Source organism: Danio aesculapii, chromosome 11 (genome assembly GCF_903798145.1).
Source record: "Danio aesculapii chromosome 11, fDanAes4.1, whole genome shotgun sequence".
Lineage (NCBI taxonomy): Eukaryota > Metazoa > Chordata > Actinopteri > Cypriniformes > Danionidae > Danio > Danio aesculapii.
This window is the reverse complement of record NC_079445.1, coordinates 26,245,730-26,263,009: the sequence shown is the minus strand read 5'-3', so window position 1 is coordinate 26,263,009 and position 17,280 is coordinate 26,245,730. Positions and strand designations below refer to the sequence as shown.

The 17,280-nt window shown below is 32.9% G+C and overlaps 1 protein-coding gene across 5 annotated transcripts in view; it reads left to right on the top strand.

The window, feature by feature from the left end:
- kaznb (kazrin, periplakin interacting protein b) overlaps nt 1-17,280 on the top strand; it is a 370,845-nt gene that overhangs the window by 290,921 nt on the left and 62,644 nt on the right. The window contains exon 1 of one of the 5 annotated variants that reach the window (XM_056468007.1): nt 3,512-3,771. The exons of the other annotated variants lie outside the window; for them this stretch is intronic. Within the exon in view, the coding sequence (XP_056323982.1) occupies nt 3,741-3,771 (31 nt within the window). The 5' untranslated portion in view covers nt 3,512-3,740. Of the gene's footprint in view, nt 1-3,511; nt 3,772-17,280 lie in introns of those variants that run through there. 5 annotated transcript variants of the gene reach the window in all.

Here is a 17,280-nt window from a genome sequence, read left to right as displayed (position 1 = left end):
TAACATAAAAATCAAATTAGACTTGTTTTTACAGTATATACTGATGCTCTCTGATCATTTAAAGTGCTTCATTTATTCTCACTTGTAAGATGCTTTAAATAAAAGCATCTGCTAAATGAGTACATGTAAAAGTGAATTTTGGATGTTTTCTTTACATTAGACTATAGGGTTTATGCAAAGCTAGTGTTTTTTTTCTACCGATAAACTTCCGGTGAAAGGTAACTATTTTCATTTTCATACAGTTCCTTTTACAGCATCGATGTTGTGATGTAAATAAAATATAATCCGTTAAATAGGTTTAAGCATTCATTTAGTTGTTAAAGTGTAAAATGAGATGAAAAGCTGTTTAAATGTAAACCCTGTCAGTAGCAGCAGATAAGCGCAGAAACTACACTGAAAATACTGTGCTAAAATAAATGTTCATATTTATTTTGTATTTATTTATTTTACATATTTATTAATTTTAAAGACATGGCGCAGAACAATGGATTTTAAGCAGTGCTTCTTGTACATTCTGAAGCCCACTTTATATCAATCAGGCAGTGAAGATCATTGATTCCTCAAGATAATAGACCTTAAACGCGGGGATTTTGTAATGCCATACACCGGAAACGCTTGAACTTAGTTAATGAAAATTTAAAGTCCTTCGGCATATACCCTATTGAAAATCCAAAAACCGACAGGTGCATGAAACAAACTTGCAGTGTCTTGTCTTCAAGACAGTCACTCATTCATTACACAATGCTTCAGAGAATCACTTTGAGTAGTTTTTTCATGAACCTTTAAGCAGCAGGCAGTCTGAACTCAGCACCAGCATAGTGGTCTTTAAGAGCGAGTGATAAAAGGAGAGATGAGTCAGTGTTGTGACCCTCAGAGCCCTCGACTCGTCCTGTTCGGCTGAGACAGAGAGAGGGCCCCGATCTACCCGTGGCTCCATTAGCTCTGTGAGGAAGAGGACACTCATCCAGCCCTTTATCTGACAATTCGTCTCACCGATTCCTGCATTCCTGGATTATGGGATGTGGAGGGAGAAGGATGGTGGCCTGAAGTGGACTTTTATAGTTCTAGAAAGAGGTTTGGGAAGGCAGGTGATGATGTCACAATTGATGACTTATCTTAAAGGGAAAGTTCAGTTAAAAAAGGAAAATTTGGTAACAATCATTTGGTAAAGAGATAGTTCAGTCAAAAAGGAAAATTCTCCTGCAATTTACTCACCCTTTACATGTTTCATACCTGTTTGAGTTTTCAAACAGTTGGACACACACACACACATAAAAAAATATATATAAAAAAATATATAAAAAATCTATATATATTCATATATATATATATATATATATATATATATATATAATGTTTTATAATAATTTGCTTAATTAACTTGCATAATTAACTTGGTTAAGCCTGTAAATGTCACTTCAAGCTGAATACTAGTATCTTGAAAAATGTCTAGTAAAATACTGTGTCCTGTCATCTTGGCAAAGATAAAAGAAATCAGGTTTTAGAAATTAGTAATCAAAACTATTATGTTTAGAAATGTGTTGAAAAAATCTTCTTCCGGTTTAACAGAATTGGGGGAATAAATATACAGGGGCGCTAATAATTCAGGAGGAGGGCTAAAATTCTGACTTCAACTTTATAACTAAAATGAACAAAACTATTAATGAAACAAACTAAACTGAAATGCACAACAAATTTAAAATTAATATTGAATTAACAACTCATTTCTAAATGCTTAACTGTAATAACCTTGCATTCAGCTACTGTCCAATCAAAGTACTGTAAAGGAAAAATAAAAATAAACGCTAAGTGATAGAACAATAATATTTCAGTGAACTCCACTTAACATTCCAGTACACCATGTCTTGTGTTTCCACCATTAGATGGAGCTGCGGGGCCTCAGATGACACACACACACACACACACACCTGCCCCTCACCTGATCAGAGCAGCTGTTTGTCTCCTCCCACCAGCCAATGAATATACCTGCTCAAAAAAACAAAAACAAAAAAAAATAATATATAAATATATATATATAATGTTGAAAAAATGTATACAACTAGAGTTTTCTTATTTTAACACATTAAAGTATGTTGCTGGTGGGCCAACCAGGCCATTAGAAAAAAAATATTTGTGTTTAGCCCTGTATAAGTCTAAATTTTCATTTATAATGGTCTTAAAAGGATCTTAAGAAGTCTTAAATTTACTTGATGAAACCTGCAGTAACCCTGTATTATTCAAGTAGGTATCACTGCAGCCCAAAGACCTCCAAGTGGGAGGGATTGCGCTGCAAGTGGGTTGGGTGACCTTCAAGTGGGAGGGACTTAAACCACAAGTAGGTTGGGTTTAGGTGGTGTTGGTGGAGCAGATATTACTAAAACACATCAGGTTACTGTGAGGTTGGGGGCTTTAGGGTTGGGGTAAGTGTAGACATTCATAAAACACAATATTGGACTCCGTGTCATGTACAAGACAATAAATAAATAAATAAAAACTCCAGGTTTGTACAACCCACTTGGAGCTCAAGTCCCACCCACTTGAAGCTGGCTCTGACATCCGTTTATATTCCTTCTCGTATTGTTAGCCACCTTAAGCTATTTTTTTTGATTGTCTACATAAAAAAATACTGTTATGCAATAATTTGCTTAATTAACTTGCATAATTAACTTGGTTAAGCCTGTAAATGTCACTTCAAGCTGAATACTAGTATCTTGAAAAATGTCTAGTAAAATACTGTGTCCTGTCATCATGGCAAAGATAAAAGAAATCAGGTTTTAGAAATTAGTAATCAAAACTATTATGTTTAGAAATGTGTTGAAAAAATCTTCTTCCGGTTTAACAGAATTGGGGGAATAAATATACAGGGGCGCTAATAATTCAGGAGGAGGGCTAATAATTCTGACTTCAACTTTATAACTAAAAGGAACAAAACTATTAATGAAACAAACTAAACTGAAATGCACAACAAATTTAAAATTAATATTGAATTAACAACTCATTTCTAAATGCTTAACTGTAATAACCTTGCATTCAGCTACTGTCCAATCAAAGTACTGTAAAGGAAAAATAAAAATAAACGCTAAGTGATAGAACAATAATATTTCAGTGAACTCCACTTAACATTCCAGTACACCGTGTCTTGTGTTTCCACCATTAGATGGAGCTGCGGGGCCTCAGATGACACACACACACACACACACACACACACCTGCCCCTCACCTGATCAGAGCAGCTGTTTGTCTCCTCCCACCAGCCAATGAATATACCTGCTCAAAAAAACAAAAACAAAAAAAAATAATGTCACTTCCTGTTTGAACTCTCTGCACTCTTTGCTAAAGGCCTGAAAGTGTGTGTGTGTGTTTTGAAAATGTAAAAATCTAGTATGTGACTGTTGATTTTAGTTAATAGTATATATAGTTTGCTTGGTATAGAAATCATGATGGCTAAGAGAAGTCCCCAAAAGGATAGCCAAACATGTGTGTGTAACGGAGAGTAAGAACAGGTAGAAGAGGTAAGGGGGTGGGGGAAGATCAGAAAACGCCCAAGAGAATCTCCCAGAACAGGCTCAGAGAGAGAGGACGGCGGCTCAAACTTGTTTATACTCCCTCGCCAGCACCGCCCTAGTAACCTGTCAGGGAGGAGTGAACGTAGAGGTGTGTGTGTGTGAGGCAAGTTTATTTGAGTTTTCCTGCTATGAGAAAAGGACAGTGGACTCAGCCAGAGCCAGTGCTGTGGAAAGCATGAGATCTGAAAGGGAAGAGGGCAGACCAGGTGAGTGTTTGTGTGTGGATGAGAGACGAACACTAGAGCCACAGTCCAATGCTGAATCTTTTAGCCAGCTGTACAGGCCATGGACATCTGTTTGTGTTAGCATTGCGCAGGGGCTTGTCACATGTGTTGGGGACACTTGTAGTGAACTGGGGGAGCTACATTAGAGATTGCTGACCTGGATTTGTTGAAACTGCTGTGTGAGAAAGAAATTGTGACTTGAAATGATACTATTATGGTTTACTATATTCAGTTGATGTTTTATGAAGTCTAGTCGGTTGTAATATAAAATACAAAGACCGTATTTTTGATTTTGTGTCACTTATAGACCCAAGTTTAAGTTTGTTCACACTTGACTAAGGTTGGGTATCATTGTTTTGTTTTTTGTTTAGTTTTTTTACACTGTAAAAAAAGGCTTGTTTCCACACAATCGATTTGTGTTGGGAAAATATGAAGGTATTAGGATAACATTAGTTTTTACAAATTTAAGTGGATTAAACATAAAACACCTAAGTTTTCCCAAAAAACGCTCAAGATTTGTGTTGTTTCAGCTCAATTTTAATAAGTAGTTTGAACAAACAGCAAATGTCATTTTTTGTGTGTACAATGCTTGTGCCAAATTGATACTTTTGGTGCCAATAATAATTTAATAATAGACCCATAAAATGATGTTGAATGACATTAAAAAATAGCTTTTTGTTTTAATAAATGAATATAAATATTTAATATAATATAAATGCAGTCAAACATGACTTTTGCTGCTTGTTCAAACCACTTATTTAAAATGAGTTGAAACAACACAATTATTTTGTGTGTTTTTTGGACAACTTAATTGTTTCATGTTTAATCCACTTCAATTTGTAAACACTGTTAAATTAGCTTAATCGATTTGTGTTGGGACAGCATTGTTGTGTGAAACTCAGTATTTTTTACAGTGTAATACATAAATTGAAAAATATAGTAACATTTTTAAGTATATGTAAGTACAAAACACAATAAATTAGCAAAAATTCACAATAAAACATTGTCTTATCTACCTTCAATAATTTACCTCTAAATAACAGTTACAGTATAATTACAGCACCATTGGCATTATTGTTTTGTCTAATACAAACCAATTTCAAATTTCAGATTTTTTGTTGTTGTAGAAATATGACCATATTGTAAATTTATTTGTTTTGAATGATTATATACACAATGCTTTTTAGTATAAAAGTTAAATTTTAAAGTTACATAATAGTTATAATGTTGCCGTTGTAACTTGTACCTTTTTGTAATCAACTTCTTGAGTTTATGATGAATTGAATTAGCACTGTCTGCACTTTTTCACCAAAGTTATGATGGGGAAAAACATCTTTGTATTTGGTTAAAGTACAGTAACTGATATCCATTGATGCCTTCACTGCACTTGTCAAATCATCAGTGTTGCCAAGTCTATGTTTATCCTGCGGATCTGAACTACCTTTTCACTTTAGCCATGTTTGTTTTTCACTTTGAGTTCAACTAATTTCAGTCAAATAGGTCCACTAAACCCAGAGGGACCTGCTTCCTAAACGTGACTGGACTACTTATGGGTTATTTTTGTATAGCCGTTGGGCAGGTTTTGTTACTCAGACCTGGCAACCCTGCTCCCATTTGCTCAGATTTCTATTGAAGCTTCTCAGTTTCACCAGCAAAATTATGGTCAATGTGAATGTGGCTTTACTGTCCGAGAACATGAATTTAAAAAAGGTTTGAAAACAATGACGCATGTCCAACACTGTCATTTTAACCTTTAGTACTGTGATGGATGAGTCAAGCACATACAAAGCATGTAGTTGTCTTTAATTTCATGCAATCATGAGTAATACTATGATTTGCCATGTGTGACGTGTAGCTTTTACCCAGTAATCAGCTGTAATTTTGTTAGTGACACATGTGTTGTTTGTGAGAGCATATGACATGATCATAAAGTAGTTAAAACTATTAAATAGTCAGATAAACACTAAAATGTAAATAAAAATGTGTTTTTAACATGTATATATTTGGATAATTTGTATTTACCCTTTCATTTAAATAAGAGCCATAATCAGTCACAATGAAGACTAAATATTTGTGTGATATTTGTTGTAAAAACAGCAATATAGATGCTTAAATGGAAAAAAGACATTTAATTATTTATTAATTTTTTATTGATTCACTGTTCAATAAATATACACACACACACACACACACACACACACATTTTTTTGTGTTACCATATTCCCTTATTTAGACCTATAATATGTTACAATAAATATTAAGATTAACCATGTTGTATAAAAAGTATAAATGTTGCATGTGTGTTAATATTTATTCTGTTATAATAATAATAATAATAATTTTATTGTCTATTTCTATTTTTCCCCTTATAAACATATTTGCCTTTTATTTTAAACCTGAAGACATTGCATGGTCATTTCCCAAGTTTGTTGTAATCTCCAGTTTCAGTCCGGTGTGTCATTTGAAACTCTTCACAGCCCTGTCTCATTGGTTTACTCACAAAACCATTAAAGCTGATCCCGAATCAGCCCTTGTTTGAATGTCTATAGTGGCTGGTAATAATCCCTGAGTCTTCTCCACACCCCACTAAATCAACACTGTGAGACTGATCTTTACACTCCTCATTCAAAGTCTAACAACAGCCCGAACAGCACCTTATGGATCATATTTAGACACTTGAATCACTGCCATCGGCAAAACAGCAGGAATGTGAATCACGCGTACAGTTGCTTACTTGACGTTACGCCGTCACATAGCATACATACGGCAAATTCACCCTTGTGAAGATAATTATATATGTGATTAAGGTGTGTGATGAAGTCAGTTTCCTCAGAAGCTGATTAACTGTGTACTTTTGAATGCTTGGTTTTATGTAAACACACTTCCTTCAGTGTGAGCGTTGGATGGTGAAGGTATGACAGCGCAGCTTGTGCGTTTTAGTATTGAATCTGACTGAATGATTGACTGAACGTTGTTATAGCATTGTTTCTGTAACCTTGCCTCAGGACACTTCCAGCTCTGCTCTTTCAGATCAGATAACATTAGAGAAGTGCACTGCTGCTGGTTTGTTGTCAAGAAGTGTTTTAAAGCTGCCGGTGTTCACAAGTGTTGTGTTTGTAGATTGGTTTTGTGTCTTGGGTATGGCACTGTATATAAATATGTAACTGGCAGTGTTCTATGTGTTTATTTGCACTGAACTGAATGATCCAGTTTTCATAAAATTGACAACATATGAACTGCAAACTGCCACCTCATGAAAATAGATTTTGAAAAAACAAGCATTTGTATAATTCGCAATTCATATTGTTCGAATTCACAGCAAATGACCAGTGTGTAAATGATATGTTTTAGTGTACAAATTCACGCAAAATCACAACCTCAATGAAAAGCTTACATATTCCTACAATTCACATTCTATGAATTCATTCAAAATGAACACCTTGGTAATGTTGTTTTTCCAAATATATAAATATTTTCATACAACTCTACAACTGACGTATGAACTCATACAAAATACACCTAAAAAAACATACAGTTTGAACTCAATCATAAGAAATTATCATCTCATAAAATACTAAAAAAAAAAAAAAAAAAAGTTATATTTTATATAACTTTTATATATATATATATATATATATATATATATATATATATATATATATATATATATATATATATATATGTATATATATATATATATATATATATATATATATATATATATATATATATATATATATATATATATATATATATATATATACATACATATATATATATATATATATATATATATATATATATATATATATATATATATATATATATATATATATATATATATATATATAATATGTTCATCATTAGTGCTGTAGCTAGCCTGGTGAAGAGGGTGGTTATTTCTTCTGAAAAAGTGGACCTTTTTGCAATTATACACTTCATTTTCTATTTAATTATGAAATGTAAATACTGCATTTGAATTGGGTAGGCTAAATTGTCCATAGTGTATGAGTGTGAATGAGTGTGTGTGGATGTTTCCCAGAGATGGGTTGCAGCTGAAAGGGTATCCGCTGCGTAAAACAAATGCTGGATAAGTTGGCGGTTCATTCCGCTGTGGCGACCCCAGATTAATAAAGGGACTAAGCCGACAAGAAAATGAATGAATGAAATACTGCATTTTAGTGACATTTTAAGCACTATTCTGAATAAGCTTGTCAGATGGTCATCATAACCACACTTTTTGACTATTTTAGCCTAAATAGAATTCAAATCAAGTTTTAATATAGTACGCTTAATTTTTGGTAATATGGTCATTTTGTTTCAAGAATAGGTCCAAGATTTAGAATAAAAGTTATTGTAAAATGTTTTCTTAACAATACAGTAGCGAAAGGTGACATTTCTTACAACAGATTGTATGTTTCCTTGCACAGCTAGATGTTGACCTGTTAGAAAAATAATAGTTAGCAATGGCCAAAACTGATTAGCTGAAGTCACACCGAAGCAACAGCCAACAGAGGATTCCGCTTGGTCTTAAAGCCTTTTTCAATGGGTTATTTTGACCATAATGGCAGTCAAAATATGACAAATGAGCTCATGTATGGGACAAATTCTGGACCTTTGTCAGTCAGGGATGAGTCTTCCGAACCACACGAACTACATCTACACATGGACAGTGCTCAGCATATATGAGTACATTCCCCACAAATCTCTCATTTAAATAATTTCTATAGGATGCTTTACAATATTATATTTGTGCATATACGTTAGTTTAGTCAGCACTGAAGCCAAATCTGGAGCTAATCTAACAAAATAACTAACAATAATGGTTCAAAAATTAGTAGCCTAAATTTTTATGTTAGGGAAAAATATTAAATAAAATTTTCAAAAATAGCAAAAATCAAGAGAAACAAAACATATATTCAATTTTGTTAAAAATGTTGTGGTTTGTAATTTTTGTTTTTTGCAATATTTTACATGAATTTAAATGTAGTATCTTTCCATTTCTTAAGATTTTCTGTGACTAAAATATTATTTTAATAAATATGTCTGTCTAATAAATCTGTTTTTTTCAATATATATTACCCATATTCACTGAGAAATTGATAAAAATAATTATTTTCAAAATAAGGTGTACTCATATATGCTGAGCACTGTATATGCTATATAACTACTGTCCTTTAACTGTGTTAATATACTGTATAATAACTTTAAAAGCTATTAGTTATTAGTTAATTAGTTAAAGTTATTAGTAACTAATAATATTATGGTAACTAATAACCTTAATATTTCCGAATTTGATTGTACTGCAATAATGTGCACCTTTTGTAAAGCTGCTTTGAAACAATAATTATTGTGAAAAGTGATATACAAATAAACTTGAATTGAATTGAATTAGAGCAACATGAAGGAATTAAGTTAAATTTAGGTGGATTGAACATAAAACAATTAAGTTGTCCTCCAAAAAACCTTAAGAATTTTGTGTTTCAGCTCATTTTAAATAAGCAGTTTCAACAAACAGCAAACGTCATTTTTTAAGTGTATATGATAAATAATTATACATTTTATAGCTATATTTTTTAAGTTTAAATGACAGTTTCTGTTAAAAGATCTCTTTTAATACTGTTAATTGTACTGATTTTATTTGCAGTATTTAATGGCCTTAACAAAAAGAATGCTAGGACAATAATGTATTTAGATTTTGTTTATTCAGTTAAGCAATGCTTTTTAAGCACCTCACGTTTTCACCCAGAAATGCATCCGTGTGTATGTTTAATTCATCTTATACAGGCGGGCACACAGGTGCACCTGCCAGCGTCTGCATGTGTGCTCAGTCTACTGGTATATTGTGAGACTGTTGTGCCACGGGCACCAACGGGGCTTGGCATCACCTCAGCGGCTCACTGATCTACTCTGTGCCAGTGGTTACGCTCCAAATAGACGCAGATAATGAGTTTGACCCTTCAAGCTCCTGCGGCCAGATGGTTCTGTCAAAGCTCTGCCCTTCTCTTCCACCCCAAAGTACAAACTACAAGTTCACCCTACAGCTCACGGACGAGCCTCATGCTGCCAGAGGCCTGTGTGTGTGGAGCACGCTGACACACACTACAATACAACGCCCTACGGCACCTCAGCCAAGTCCACAGGGGTTTACAGTCAGACACTTCACTTAAAGGGAACACGTTATGTACCTTTTCAGAAGATTTAAAGTGAACTCTGGTGTCTTCAGAATGTTTCTGTGCTGTTTCAGCTACAAAATACACCATAGATAATTTAAGTTTGTCGAATTTGCACCTATTTGGCAAAAACATGTTGAATTTGTGTGTGTTCCTTTAAATGCAAATGAGCTGCTGTTTTCCAGAAGAGGGTGGAGCCTTTACAAGCTATTCTGACATTCCAGAAACAGCAAAACAAGCGGATCTCACACAGCCAAAATGTTAAAAATGACCAGTTGGGGATTACAGCACACATGAAATCAAAACTAACCATATTAATTTTGTTAGCTCACATTGCCAGTTCTGTGGAGAACAATTCATCTGTGCATATCATTAAGAAAAAAATGTTAATGGCCTAAGGTATTGGGTGTGGTCAACATACTTAACCACGCCCCTCATACTGTTCGTTTTGACAGCGCTAAGAAACAAACAGAAATGGTGAGGAAAAGGTATCTGTTAAGTCTTACCTGTTAGGTTTACTGTCCTGAAACCCTTTTCCTGATCTTTCAGAATGAAATGCCTATTTTACTACATCCAATCAGCTCACAGTGTAAAAAATAAACATGCCACACCCACCGCTTTCTCATTTAGTATTCCATTTCTCTAGAGACTAGTTCACAATAAGAAAAAGAGAAAAAAAAAACGTTGCAGCTTCTGATTCATGTGGACTTTAAAGCCTCACATGTTCAATTGAGAGGCAGAAAATGATGTAGAAGAAGAGGTTTACAACTTCTAGACTGAACCTGGAGATTTCGGATTGGTTAGTAAATGAATTTATGCAGCTGTTGAGGAGTAAATTTGATTCATCTCATCGGCTAGCCTGTTTCTGCCCTGTTCTGATGTGCTGGCCTTCGCAAATAAAAGTTCAGTTCACTTCTCTACACAGAAAATAAGTAAAAAGAAAGACTATACAGTGTGTTTATGATTTACACTGACAGTGAGAAATTTTCAGGATTGCCCTAACGTCATAGCTCTGGTGAATGCAGTCAGAAACAATGCTAGCTTTAGCCACATTAGCTGTACAGCATGTTATCAAGCACATTCAGAAAGGAAATTAAGAAACATTCTCAAAATATGAAGTGACTTGCTTGTTCTGGATATGAAGTTAGAGCATGAAGTAAATAGAAATAGAAAATCAGAAATAGACTGACCCTCATTGGAAGCAGTCTGACGTAAAATAGATTTTGTCCAAATTTAATACACTTTGCCTGCATTCTTCAGCATAGTTCCTACAAAAACAAATATCCACAATAGGACCTCAATGTCCTTATTGGCTCAGATAGTCCTTTCTCTTTCGTTTAGCCATTTTAAAAGATATTCTGTGCTCCTATTGGTCAATGTCACCTATGTGATTGAACCTGTTGTGGATGACAGGAAAACAAAACTAGCTAGACTGTTTGTGTTGACGTCGTGAAGTGTTGCAAACTTTGCATGGGTTATTGTGCACTGAGACACTAACAAGGAGAAACGATGAATCTTTTTATTGATTGCACTTGTCGTTTATGAATACCTAAGACATCCAATGTCAACCAATTCATGTTGACAAAAAAACAAATGTAGTTTGAATGGGCTTTAAGGGGTGCTAATGTTTTTCCCCTTCCTACATCACTGTATAGGGAGCTAAATCTGTAGCAACTATTTACATTCAGGAAAAGGCTTACTAAATCAAAGTTATTGGGTTGACCTTTTTCACTTTTTTCTGGATTTGGTAGATGCATCGAGGGCCTGATTATAGCACTTAAAGGTTAAAAAAGTTCCCTTTTAGTGTTTGTGTTGTGTAACAGAGCAAATTACACATCCTGAACTAAACTGTGCAGTCGGAGAGACAAGTGTCCAACAGGATTTGCTGCTGCCAAGCTAAATGACAGAACAAAGTGCTTTGATTCCGGTATCAGAGGAAAGCATATGCTTGAGTAGGAGGTGAACAAAAACAACAAAGTAACCGAGTTTTGAATATTTGAAATTATTACTTCACCGTGACTGGCAGGCCATGTTTTCAAACATGTCATTTAAATGTTGGCAGGCACAGGGAAATATATTATCTGGCTGACATCAGAACATTCGGGAAAACAATGTACAACCAAGAGGAAAAAGGATGTTTTAGTAAATTGATTTTGTCCGTTTTTTAAATTAATATTATTAGGTTTTGCATATTTTTAAAATGCATTTATATGTATTTTTTTACATTTGTTTATATTCAATTATTCATTTTCTTTTCAGCTTAGTCCCTTTATTAATCTGGGGTCGCCAATGAACGGAATGAACCGCCAACTTATCCAGCATATGTTTTACGCAGCGGATGTTCTTTCAGCTGCACCACATCACTGGGAAACATCTATACACACTCATTCACACACATTCACTACGGCCAATTTAGCTTACCCAATTCACCTGTACTACATGTCTTTGGACTGTGGGGGAAACACGCAATGCCAATTGACCCAGCCGAGGCTCGAACCAGTGACCTTCTTGGTGTGAGGCAAACGTGCTACCCACCGCTATATTGTTTTGATTTATTTTTGATTATTACTTTGTTTGAGTAAATCTTTGTTTTGTCTTTTTATGACTTATTAAAAAAAATTAGATTTTACTAATTTTATTAATAGATTTAAATAATTTAAAAAATACTTTTATAATTTTTATTTAATTTTTATTTATTATCTTTCATGTTTTTTTTATTTAAAATTTAAAAGGGTAGTAAATGTGTTTGTCTAATTTGTAGTAGTGTTATTGTTATTATTGCTTATTTTTACATTACTTATTTTTACATCATTTTTACTTTGTAGTTTTTATTTAATTTTAAAGTTATTTCAGCTTATTTAAAAATCTACATTAAAATGAGAAGCAAATTCTTAGCAAATAATTAAAATAAAAGGACTTTTTAAATCATTTACATTTTTTACAATATCACTTATTTTTTTATTTCATTAATTAAATTTAAAACTCCTCCAGTGATTTATTTAAAAATAATAATAATTAAATGTTCATAATTTTTATTTTAATTGAAGTTCATGATGAGTTCCAAAGGAAGCTGACAGAGTGTTTTGAGAGCGTTGAGTGTTTATGTGTGTGAGTATTTCGGCCATGCAGGCACTCTGTGTCCATCCACTGGCATGGCCTAATCTGTCTTTAATGGAAGTGTGAATCAATTACCACTATCTCTAGTTGGCAAGAGCAGATTCAACTTGCTTGCAATTTAAACTCAGAGCAATTAATTCAGGCCAGCTGTTCCCCTCAGATATCCTCACACTAGAGGACTAGAAACACACACAAGCCTTTCTCACTCTCTGTCATCATACATGCAACATTTAATACCATCAGCACAGATTCCACACAATACATGCGCTTCAAATCTTCATCGCAAATATATGAGCCAAAAATAAATCTGCATTGTTTTCTGAAGCATACTTTTAAAAAGCTGTACAAAATGTAAATTTTTTTTTGTATAAAACATCATTATAATATTTTTGAAATACTTCTAATTATATATATACAGTTGAAGTCAAAATTATTAGCTCTCTGGTTTATTTATTCATTTTTAATATTTTCCAAATTATGTTTAAAAGAGCAAGGAGTTTTTCACATTATTTCCTATAATATTTTTTTCTCCTGGAAAAAGTCTTATTTGTTTTATTTCAGCTACAATAAAAGCGGTTTTAATAAAAAAAAAAAAAAAAAAAAAAAAAAAATATATATATATATATATATATATATATATATATATATATAAATATATATATATATATATATATATATATATATATATATATATATATATATATATATATATAAATATATATTTTAAAGTCCATGTTATTAGCCCCCTTTTTTGATTGTCTACAGCAGTGGTTCCCTTTCAGCCCACCACCCCCAAATTACCACTTCCAGTTACTCGTGACCCCTGCTATCCTCTAAGGTGTTTATAAACATACAAACATTGCACGCACCCTATTCACCTTATTTTTCATGTACGAGCGGGCGCAGCCATTTGAATCTGTTTGGTTCGAGACTTCCAGTCTCACTCACTTCCATTCATTTTTAGATGTTAAAAACAGCTCGTTATGCTGCTTGACAATCGCAAGAACAAGCACACTTCTGCTTTGAAGAATAAGATCAATAGGCCTGTCTAACCACAAGTATGTTGACGATACAAAAAAAGAGCACCGATCTAACAACCATATTTTTTTATTGCCATTTATTAACTTGATTATTTTAAATATTATTTTATTTTATTATTATTAACCTTATCTAATGAGACAGTTGTGTACAATTTTTACAGTACAAGTCTATTGGTTTAATTTTGGAGACCGCCACTTGGAAATCATCCTCCATGTTCAGTCGTGGCCTTTGTTTTTCAATGTCGTAACATGTCAAAGTTTACCTCTGTGCTGTAAATCAATCTGCTGCATCTGACGTAATTACTGTGTTGTTAATTCTACCGTAATCACGCCAGGGGTCGCAATCCAATGGAAAAACATGGAAAAGCTGATGGCTTTTTATTTGCATGTTTTTTTTTTATGTAACTACTGTATTAAATTCTATTTAAAACTACTATATAATAGTTTAGGAAATCACCTAAACAACCGACCCCCCACCCCCCACACTCACGACACCCACTTTGGGAACCTAGTTAAGCCTTTACGTTGCACTTTAACCTGAATACTAGTATCTAAACAATATTTCTAGTAAAATATTATGTACTGTCATCATGGAAAAGACAAAAAAGAAATCAGTTATTAGAAATTAGTTATTAAAACTATCATGTTTGGAATTGTGTTGAAAAAATATTAGGGGAAAAATATACAGGAGGGCTAATATTTCTGACTTCAACTGTATATTATATAATGGATATTTTAGTTTTCCATCCACATTCTGTGGTAATGTTAGAAATGTATTTATGACCCTGAAGTGCAATTTTGAAATAGATTTTTTTTTTTTGGGATATTTTTAGAGTCTCATAGTTGCAAAATACCATGTGGAAGTCATATTATCTTTCCTTAAAAACGTGTCACTAGCAATCTTTCTGCATAGCTTGAGACTTGTAATGCATTTTCAGAGCATGCTTGTTGGCGCTGGTTTTATCGTAGTATAGCAGCCTTCACCGCCTACCTTTTAATAATGCCTCTATCACAGCTCTGATTTGGAAATGTCATTTGACATGGGTGCTATTTTTGATATAAGCTCTTGTGTAGGTCTTAAAGGAAACGCTGAGGGTTGATTTTCTTCGCTATATGGGCCGGCATATTTGGGTCATGCTGGGGTTTTATGTGGAGTACGCAAATATTTCATCCGGATTAATAAAACTGTCTTGGAAATCTGCATTTGACTTGATGTATTAGTAACTGGCTCATTTAGCATTTTTGGCAGTGGTTGGAGCTGATATTTAGTGTTTCTGACAAGCTTCTTGTGTGAGACAGTGCTCTGCAGTTATGGCCTGCCTCACTGTTTACAATTTATTCATTTAGCAGATGTTCTTTTTCAAAACAACTTACAAGTAAGCTGGACTTGACTGAATTTTCAAAGTGAAACAGCAGAAAGATAATAGTTAATATCATCTGAAGTAGATGTGTGTTTAGGTTTTAGTTGGAAATATGTAAATTGTGAAGTTTATCGTTGTTACTTTGTTACAGTGTGTTGCTGACATGCTATTTTCCAGGAAAAGATAGTTGTTGGTGTAAGCAGGATGAAGAGATCGATGGATAAAGCTGCTGTTTTTGTGTTGTTTTATGGGCATCATAGATTATTTTAATGCTGAAATGTCTAGTAAAGAAGATAAAGACTCTATTATTATTATAATTAGGTATCATTATACCACATTATACCATGTCACATTATACAACATGATCTATTAATTTAATAATCATTTACATTTGTTTTAATTTATAATAAACCATTTTAAAGCATAAATTATTTTTAGATAATATGTTAAATAAATAAATAAAGTGATGTCAGGAAAAAATTGTAGAATTTTTATCTTGCATTAGCGCTAAAATTGTATTTTATTTATGTATTCTTTTTTTTTTTTTTTTTTTATTGTATATTTATTATTGAAATGTTCTTGCCATAAAATAGCCTTGGTTGCTGACATGGCAATAAATTGAAATAAAAAACATGCATATTTTAAATAAATAATGCATAAATCATTATCTCTATCTCTATGATCCCAAAACCTAAATATGAGTTATATGGACATGTTTTAAATAATAATATGAATAATTAAACTAATATTAATAATAAATATATAAGAACATTTAAAATGAAAACAGAAAGGTAAAAATCAAACAAATTTAAGCTGTTAATGAAAACTTTAATGGTTACTTACTATCTAACTACGAAAAGGAGATTTTAAAACATTGTTAATTTATGATATCTTGTGTAAAATTATAATTACTATTAACTTATTTATTATTTTTAAACTATTGATGCTTGATTTTTCTTTCAATGTATATTCAAAAATGATGAAAACGCATACATTGTAAAACTCAAAAGTTAAGGTAACTCAAATTATTTGAGGAAACCGATTGCAACAAACCATTTGAGTTAAAAAAAAAATTTATGAGTACTGTGAATTTACTCCATTTAAGCTGAAGTAATGAGGTATTTAATTAAAGGTGCAGTATGTAAATTTGAAACCCAGTGGTTATACTAAGTATTGAATTCCTGGATCAAAACAAAAGTTTCCAGATTGAGAACCAACAGTAGTGAGTCTGACTATCGAGCCTAAATGCTGATTTAAATCATGTTCTATATAAAAGCTATGGCACGCGATAGAAGGAATATTTTCCATATTAAAAGGAGTTTTTGTTTCTAACCAACACCTCAAACTATTATAAACAGCATCTATTTTTAACAGCTAAACAACAGAAAACTGACAGTGATCACCTCAGCTACACCTTATGTGCTTCATTCAGTGTTAAATGCTAATAATGTGAGTTTTAATGCCATTTCACATGACATTTATTGCCATACTACTGAAAGCAGCAGCAGATACTTGATCTTGAAAATAAAATAAACCATTCATAATTAAACTTTAGACCTGTGACTAACACATATCAGTGAGTCAGCATGTACATTTAATAATGTTAAAGAGGTTTAATATGTATTAATTAGATTATAACCTTTCCATTTCATGAGTGAGTGCATATTCTGTGCTTCTGAATGGCTGTATTTAAATTTCTCTCATATTTCATATTTCGTCTAGTACAAACAGCCAAATTGCTTATCGCTGCAAATTTCAGCATAGAGCACCTTTAAGCTAGTTTGTGAATGTCAACATCTA